Raw genomic sequence first — 8,493 nt, forward strand, 5'->3', positions numbered from 1 at the left:
ACAGCTTCAAAATTTCTCGGAGGGAAGGAAGAGGAGGAAGTTTGGATTGGACTTGTCGAGAGGTCATTTTTTTTGAAGAAAATCATGATGAGGGTCAGAAACTTTAAAAGCGAGTCTTCTCCGATATGAAGGCTGAAATTGAGGAAGAGTGAAAACTTCAATTTCCGAATAAAAGTCTACCGACGACGGGACTCGAACCCACGACCCCAGGATTAGAAGTCCTGTGCTCTATCCAACTGAGCTACGACGGCTTCGAACAGTATTTTTATAAGCTCTTTTGAATTCAAAAAGTATTGGAACAAAGTTGTCTCAAAATAGCAATCTGGTTCCAACTTGTTCAAGGCCAAATTTCATTGTTGCACCTCAATGATATGATAAAAACATTCAATCAACATTTGGGTGATATCAGGTATTGTTTTTAAGCGGACTTGTTTAGCTACCAAAAAAATGCTTTTTCGACCTTTCTTCTCTCTCAAGCAAACCACGCAGACATTCAAAGCAGCAAGCCACTATGGTGGCTTGTTGTCCATGTTTGCACCATCATCGTGCGTGCAAAAAACCATTCATCATCAGCACCACACCAACCCTGCAGCTCTCATCATGATCGGACAAACTAGTAATTTATTATTTTCATCAAATTCAACATCCTCTTCTACCAAAAGTTATCATTCCTCCTTGCTCATGAGATCAACTCAACAAGAGGAAAATGAAGATGAAGATGTCTATCTTGACCGTGTTGCTGCTGAGCTTGATATTCAATGGACTTCTTATTTCAAAGCTAGATCTCTAAATAGAAAATCGGCCGATCGACTCCGAAGAGGTAGACAGCTTCTTGTTGCATCTCCAGAAGATCTTGGAATTGAAGAAATGGTAAAACCAATTAATTATGAAATTCCTGATCATTTTACTCACTATCGATTGATTCGTATTTCGGATGGAACCATGATTGGTGAAAAGGTCCCAAGAGCCGAAGCCGAAGCAATTGCCTCAAACGAGTCATTGGATTTAATTCTCGTTGTTGACACTGTGAATCCTCCTATTGTAAAATTGGGTGATTATGTTGTCTTTTTAAAACGTGCCATTATAAAAGATAAACTTGGAGAATTAAAGGAATTGGAAAAACAATTGGAAGAAAAGAAAATCAAGGAAATTAGATTTTCTGGAGCTATTGAAGAGCATGATTTGGACGTCAAGATGAAGAAAACTGTCAAATTTTTACTTTCTGGAAAGAAAGTCAGAATTCTTTTGTTTCCGTGTTGAAAAGGAAGAGGAAGCTTTCCAATTATTGAAAGATTTCATGAGCAAAGTTCGTGCAAAAATTGCCAATGATCTTCCTGGCATGGATGTTAAAAAGATTCTCGAAGAGGAAAAACCATTCAAGCAGAAAAACGAATATCTTTTCAATGTCAAGATTAAGGACGATGCTTTAGCAAAAATTAAGAAGATAACTGCTGCATCTAAGGATGCAGAGTAATCATGCAATGTAACCTTCTTGTACAACAATTTAAATGTAGATAAGATGATTGTGTAGGTTGATATGGTTGAAACAAATACTTATTATGATGAAATAGTAAAGGTGGGTCAATTTTATTTTAATGTTGTTGCTTTACATTGGAGGTGTGTGAACACTTCTACTGTAATTGATACGAAATGACATATTCAGGATAGACCACATCCTTATCATAGAAAATATATTCTCTATATTCAACAGCACTATCAGGAACATCTTTTCTCGAAAGAGCAATCACAGAATCCTTATTCAGTGGTGGCTCCTTGGCATATCGCATGGCCACCTTTGTAAAATAAGGATCTCCAATCAATGCTCGACATAAAAATAATTTCTTCTCACACACCTTACAAGAGGCACTGTCATGCAATTTGCATTTCGAGTACTGATTCGATTTTGAACTCAAATCTGCCAAATACACACCCAACCCAAACATTCCATCAAATTTTGATTTTCTTGGATCGAAACCCTTCTCAATGATGGTGTCAACCACCGATTCAGGACATCCATGAAATAAATACAATTCAATGTCCTTCTTTTCATGAGCATATTCTTGTTGTTTCAAAAAGTATTTGAGATAGAGCTTGGCATTTTGAATTCTTGTAATGGAGCTTTTGAGATAATGCGAAAACTCTCCTCCTACATTTCCTTTGTGTTTTTGAATGGTAGAATTCATCCATTGTTTCACATTTCTATATTCGGTCGAGTTTGGTGTCACAGGAACTGTTCGTGTGGAGAAATCATTCATTGATTCCCAGTAACTAGGAAATGGAATATGAAATTCTAACATGGAGCCTTGTATAAAATCATCCACTGGTGTTTGTAATGAAAATTTGACATGTTTCCTCCAATATTCAGGTGTATTCAATTCCGAATTCACTTTCGTAATTTCATCATGATCCAACTCCACTGGTTGATGTGATTTGGATGAAAGAAGAGATTTAGAAATGGCTTTACTTTCACGAGTGGCCATTTCGATTTGTATCTCTTCCAATTGTTCTTGCAAAATTTCATTAATATGAGTGGCCAACACCTCAAAATCCACTCTCTCTTGAGAATTCCCAACGTTGAATTCTTGTTCCTTTTCTCTGAACACATTTCGAATACATTTAAAATATAAATTCAAATATTTCTCACTGAAACATGAATCTATGCTAATGGAGAGTTCATTTCTGGGTAGATGAGATGCAATGTCATGAGTGGTGATGAATAGTTAAGGATTGCCTTGAACTGTCGTTGTGTAATTGCTGTTCAATAATTTCGTTGTGTCGTCATTTTGATTTCTCATGACACAAACTTTTTGAGTTGAAACAACACGCAGAGTGGTTGACATTCAGATTTGTTGTTATGATGGTTTCTTCTTTGTGGAAGGACAAGAGCTTGATCGACGCCAGAGTCAGAGTTTTTTGTACACAAAGTTCGAAAAGTAAAAATTTGGAGTTGATTTTGGAAAGATCGGTGGTTTCTTTCAATTTTTGAGAAAGAGATTGCCGAGAGAGGTCGCTTTGGGAGATGGGCTCCGATAAAGAGAGAAAATGAATGACTGGGTTTTGAATCATTTTTTTGAAAGAATGGGAATTCTATTTTCGTTCTTGAACGATTCTGACAAGTGGCATTAGCGATTCCTCTATTTGATTTTCAACATTGAATAATTGAAGGAAAGGTTGGAACCCTCACCTCTTGACGTACCTGCCACTTGTCACTCCTCTCTCTTGATTCTCAACCATTCATAAAAAATTGTCCTATCGAAACATTCATCATGGCCCTCTCCAATAAACTCTCCACTCTCTACCAACTCTTCTCTTTCATTCCACTTGTTTTCTCTCTCATCTTCACCACACTCACTCTCAAATTTTTAGCCACACTCGTCCGAGGAACGAATTCCACTTTGGAACATCAACACATTTTGGCCATTCTCTTCATGAATCTCCTCGTCTTGTTCGAGATTGTACTTGTCGTATGTTGGGGCCTTTCATTCATTGGAAACACTTTTCGGAGCAGTGATTGTCTATATTGGAAGTTATTTTCTATTTTATGGAAATTTATTGGAAGAGAATACTACCAATAGTGGTAGTAGTAGTGGTGGTGGAACAATCTCGTGGGAAAAGATGGAAGTTCTTCCACTGATGGTGGCACTTGCTCATGAAGCATTTTGTGTGTTGTGTTGTGGAATTTCGATTTGGAATGTGGTGTTTGTGTGGAGAGAGTGTCAAAGAAATGTATCTTTTGGAGAAGATGCTTCTGAAGTGAGTCCTCATGTTCGATTGGAGGAAGAGGAAGATTAGAAGATGAAAATAATAGATGATCGTTTTTGTGTTTGACAACCATTCGCTCACTCCCTTAAGGACCTTTTGAATTCAAAACTTTTTCAAAGATGAAATATTTTCGGAGTCAGCACGACAAATTGCACAATGACATGTCCAATAGGTGTGTGTATCACTAAGGACAGAGAAAGGTTACCACCACTTCCTCAGCAGCAGATTACATTCGAGTAAGGAAGGTGGTTGAAGTATTTGTATGGGACGCATTCCCAAAGTGTAAATTCTCTCGACTGACCATTTTCCATGCAATTACATTCGTCAGTGACATTCTTCAACTCACAGTGTGATCTATGGTCATACTTCAATTCTTCTTTTCTATCCTTTCGTTTGAATTATATAAACACTTCTTTGTAAAACGAATTTTCAAACAAAAAATGCTCAAAACAACAACAACCGACAACAAGCTTAATGATGTACTGGATCGATTGCTTGTAGGAACTTCTGTGATACTTATGGGCGGATTTGTATGCCTGCTTGTATCACTAATTTCATCTTCGGAACCAGTTCTTTCTATATTTATTCAATCCTTGATGAGCAGTTTGATGACTCATTTGAAATACTATGTGGCCATTAATATTCCGTATTTAATTTTTGAAATTTTGAGCAATTTATGTATTTCGGGATGGTTCAAAAAGACTGAAAAGTTTTTCTTGCACTTGAATCCTTTGATTTTATATTCATTTGTGATTTCATTTATTTGCTCGATTGGAGTTATTCCTATGAGAATGCTCTTGAAATTTTAAATTGTATTTTAAAAAGAAGTGGCTTTGGTCACAATAAACCAAACACAAAATTGACATAATAGGAGACTACAAATCAATTTTACAAAGACACAACTCATGCATGATTTTACATAGATTTTTATGTTTTATTACATTGGAATTTGATAATGTGCATCCAAGGTCAATTTAGAAGCACTTTCTGTGGACAATACCTGGACCGGCATCCTCATATTCTTCCTTGGTGATCCACATTTGTTGGAAGGTGGACAATGAAGCCAAGATGGAACCTCCAATCCAGACCGAGTACTTTCTTTCTGGTGGAGCAACAACCTTAATCTTCATGGAAGCAGGAGCCATGTTGGTCAATTCCTTGGTCATTCTCTCAGCAATACCTTCAAACATGGTAGTACCACCAGACAAGACAACGTTACCATACAAATCCTTTCTGATATCAATATCACACTTTCCAATCGAGTTGAAAGTAGTTTCATGGACACCAGCAGCTTCCATACCAATGAAGTTTGGTTGGAACAAAACTTCTGGACATCTGAATCTTTCATTTCCAACAGTAATCACGTTACCGTCTGGCAATTCATAAGACTTTTCAACGGAGGATGATTCAGCAGCAATCTTCATTTCTTGTTCAAAGTCCAAAGCAATATAACAGAGCTTTTCCTTGATATCTCTGACAATTTCTCTCTCAGCAGTGGTATTGAATGAGTAACCACGTTCCATGAGAATCTTCATCAAGTAATCAGTCAAATCTCTACCAGCCAAATCCAATCTCAAAATAGCATGAGGCAAAGCATAACCTTCATAAATTGGAACAGTGTGAGAGACACCATCACCAGAGTCCAAAACAATACCAGTGGTACGACCAGAAGCATACAAAGACAAGACAGCTTGAATGGCAACATACATGGCTGGAACAGAGAAGGTTTCAAACATGATTTGAGTCATCTTTTCTCTGTTAGCCTTTGGATTCAATGGAGCTTCAGTCAACAAGACTGGATGTTCCTCTGGAGCAACTCTCAATTCATTGTAGAAGGTGTGATGCCAGATCTTTTCCATATCATCCCAATTGGTGACAATACCGTGTTCAATTGGATACTTCAAAGTCAAAATACCTCTCTTGGATTGAGCTTCATCACCAACATAGGCATCCTTGTTACCCATACCAACCATGATGGACTTTTGCTTTGGTCTACCAATGATGGAAGGGAAGACAGCTCTTGGTGCATCATCACCAGCGAAACCAGCCTTACACATACCAGATCCGTTATCAACTACGAGTGCTTGAACGTCGTCACACATTTTGTTGTTCTTGTTGGAGAGAAGTTGTTGTTGTGGAGGTTTTTGTTTTGTGAAAAATATTTTCACACGATCGAAAGTGAGACTAAATTTGATGGCTGGTTTGGGGGTTGAAGAGTCAACTCGCCAATCAACGGAGTGACGTTTGATGGGGAGATTGATTCACTTGTCATCAAACTTGAAGTCAATAGAAGGAACTGTTGCACTCTGCTTGAATGTCTTGATTGAGTATTGATCAATCTACGATTGAATAGGAATGAGAATGATCAACCTTCATTCACCTCAACAATCGATTACAGTTGGTCATAGAACTGAGGAGGGAAGATTTCATGTCTTTGTTTCTGTTTCATGCCGTTTGTTGAAGGATTTGAGACTTGATCGATTTCAAATCTTTAAGACATCAAAAAGGGCCTCAATTCCACGACAAGCAACCTTTGTTTTTGGTGTTCTTGTTTTGAACATGGTACCTAGTATAACTTCAACGATTCATCAATTGCATGTATTACATGTGGCCAAGGTGATCATCAGATCATTGGTCATGGTTTTGCAATTATTTCTCGGACAATCTATCTCAACAAATATGTGATAATCAAATGCAAAAGCATTACTGATGAAGGCCTTCCGAATGAGATTAAGGTATTCAAACTAAAAGGCCATCATCTTGGGGGATCAACTGAACTATGAAAGTTTTGTATTTCATCTGGATCAACGAGCTGAATTCTGTGAATAGGAATCCTTCTTATCTATTCATATTGAGGACGGTACAACGTTCCGAAAGAGATGAAAGAAGAAGAACATTTCGGCATTATTGTACTGCGAACGAGGACAAGGGTTGAGAAAAAGCTTTAATTAAAGCTTTAATTTGATCTCATTTTTAAAAATGTCCTCTCTTCATCATCCTCCGGATTTTGTCCAACGTTCCCACAACTCTCACCTCACGATAAGCAAAGTTTTGGAAACAATCATCTCGTGGCAACTCGACATTATTATTTGGACCTCTCTACGGATTTTAAAAACAAGATCTTGATTGGTTATGTCGATATTACTTGTGAGGCTCTTGTGGAGAAGCCTTCCGAATTGGTCTTGGATGCCCGAAATTTGAATATTGTACAAACGAAATTCCTCTACAAGAAGCATCATAAACATCATGAGGAAAGCGTGAATGAACAACAACAGCAAGAGATGGAGGTTTCATTTCAACAATTTTCAAAGAAGGAAGTGAGTGAGAAGGGATATCCTGCAGTGTTCGGACAGCCTCTGGTGATTAATCTTGGTGCTTCTGAACGTATTGATTTGAAGAAGGGAGATTTGTTTGTGGTGAGAGTGTTCTACGAAACCACTCAAGAGAGTGAAGCGATTCAGTGGTTGAATCCAGAACAAACTCTTGGAAAGAAGCATCCATACTTGTTTACTCAATGTCAGGTATGTTTAGAGTTTTGTGGCCTTACTGTAGTGTGATATTCAATTCATTGGATTGTTATGTGATATATTGAAATGATCAATGTGTGTGATTTGCCTTTTTTGGGCCATCATCTTTTGTGATCATGACAAACGGTTTCTTCTATGCATATCACATCAAAAATTGTGGCTGGTTTGTGAATATCAATCATCACCATCATATGTGAATATTCGTCACTAATCTCTTTCTCATTATGTCAACAAAACGTTCCGGCTGATTTGTATGCATTCCGACCAAAGGCAATTCATGCACGTTCTTTCCTTCCATGCCAAGACACTCCTTCCAACAAGATAACCTATTCAGCCACCATTCGTACTGAGAAGCCTCTTGTGGCTGCCATGTCCGCAATCAAACAGTGGGAAGATGATACCTCTCATATTAATATTTATCACTTTCAGCAAAACGTTCCTATTCCATCCTATCTCATCGCTCTTGTAGTTGGAGCTTTGGAAAGTAAACAAATTGGACCAAGAAGCACATTATACTGCGAAGAAGAGGCTCTGGAAAAGGCAGCTGAAGAATTTTCACAAACTGAAGATTTCATCAAGGCCGCCGAGGAGTTCTTGCCACCTTATGCATGGGGAAAATATGACCTTGTCGTTCTTCCTGGATCCTATCCTTTTGGAGGAATGGAAAATTCTAATTTGACATTCTTAACTCCAACCTTGTTGGCCGGTGACAAATCTTTGGCAAATGTTGTTGCCCACGAAATCGCTCATAGTTGGAGTGGAAATTATACCACGAACGCCACATGGGAAGAATTTTGGCTTAATGAAGGTTTGTAAGAAATATTTTGCATGTTTTGTAACGTATACTCATGCTGACACAATTATTTTCGGAATGACAACACGTTATTATTATTTTTACTTTCAACTGTAACTGTAAATAGGCTTTACTGTATTCATTGAGAGAAGAATTTTAGCAAGATTGAATGGAGAAGAATACGCAAAATTTCATGCACAAATTGGTTATGCATCATTAACTGCTTCTATCAATCATTATAAGGAGATTAATGAAACACAATTTACTAAAATGATTCCAAAGTTAGACAACATTGATCCTGATGATGCATTCAGCTCAGTTCCATATGAAAAGGGATTTAACTTTTTGTATTACTTGGCTGATCAAATTGTTGGAGACATTTCAAGATTTGAAAAATTCTTGTACCACTAT

The 8,493-nt window shown here is 37.6% G+C and overlaps 6 protein-coding genes across 6 annotated transcripts in view; 4 read left to right on the forward strand and 2 right to left on the reverse strand.

The window, feature by feature from the left end:
- The window catches only part of FDP41_006061 (uncharacterized protein), a gene marked incomplete at both ends in the record, with an annotated part of 1,011 nt that extends 882 nt beyond the window's left edge, over positions 1-129 (forward strand). The window contains one exon of the mRNA XM_044709655.1: positions 1-129. This exon is cut by the window's left edge and continues 882 nt beyond it. Within this exon, the coding sequence (XP_044559607.1) occupies positions 1-129 (129 nt within the window).
- A 318-nt stretch (positions 130-447) lies between these two features.
- FDP41_006062 (uncharacterized protein) lies at positions 448-1,260 on the forward strand (the record flags this gene model as incomplete). Its single annotated transcript, XM_044709656.1, has 1 exon — positions 448-1,260. One exon carries the CDS (start codon positions 448-450, stop codon positions 1,258-1,260), a length of 813 nt encoding a protein of 270 aa, XP_044559608.1.
- A 371-nt stretch (positions 1,261-1,631) lies between these two features.
- On the reverse strand, positions 1,632-2,480 carry FDP41_006063 (uncharacterized protein; the record flags this gene model as incomplete). The annotated part of the gene is made up of 1 exon (XM_044709657.1): positions 1,632-2,480. The coding sequence occupies one exon, from the start codon at positions 2,478-2,480 to the stop codon at positions 1,632-1,634; it is 849 nt and encodes a 282-aa protein (XP_044559609.1).
- Positions 2,481-4,202: 1,722 nt separating this feature from the next.
- Positions 4,203-4,571, forward strand: FDP41_006064 (uncharacterized protein; the record flags this gene model as incomplete). Its single annotated transcript, XM_044709658.1, has 1 exon — positions 4,203-4,571. The coding sequence occupies one exon, from the start codon at positions 4,203-4,205 to the stop codon at positions 4,569-4,571; it is 369 nt and encodes a 122-aa protein (XP_044559610.1).
- Positions 4,572-4,736: 165 nt separating this feature from the next.
- FDP41_006065 (uncharacterized protein) lies at positions 4,737-5,864 on the reverse strand (the record flags this gene model as incomplete). Its single annotated transcript, XM_044709659.1, has 1 exon — positions 4,737-5,864. The coding sequence occupies one exon, from the start codon at positions 5,862-5,864 to the stop codon at positions 4,737-4,739; it is 1,128 nt and encodes a 375-aa protein (XP_044559611.1).
- A 1,179-nt stretch (positions 5,865-7,043) lies between these two features.
- Positions 7,044-8,493, forward strand: part of FDP41_006066 (uncharacterized protein) — a gene marked incomplete at both ends in the record, with an annotated part of 2,049 nt that continues 599 nt past the window's right edge. The window contains 3 exons of the mRNA XM_044709660.1: positions 7,044-7,283; positions 7,560-8,097; positions 8,210-8,451. Coding sequence (XP_044559612.1) covers positions 7,044-7,283; positions 7,560-8,097; positions 8,210-8,451 — 1,020 coding nt within the window. The remainder of the gene's footprint in view (positions 7,284-7,559; positions 8,098-8,209; positions 8,452-8,493) is intronic.

This window comes from Naegleria fowleri (assembly GCF_008403515.1).
Source record: "Naegleria fowleri strain ATCC 30894 chromosome Unknown tig50, whole genome shotgun sequence".
In the NCBI taxonomy this organism is placed as follows: domain Eukaryota; phylum Heterolobosea; class Eutetramitea; order Acrasida; family Naegleriidae; genus Naegleria; species Naegleria fowleri.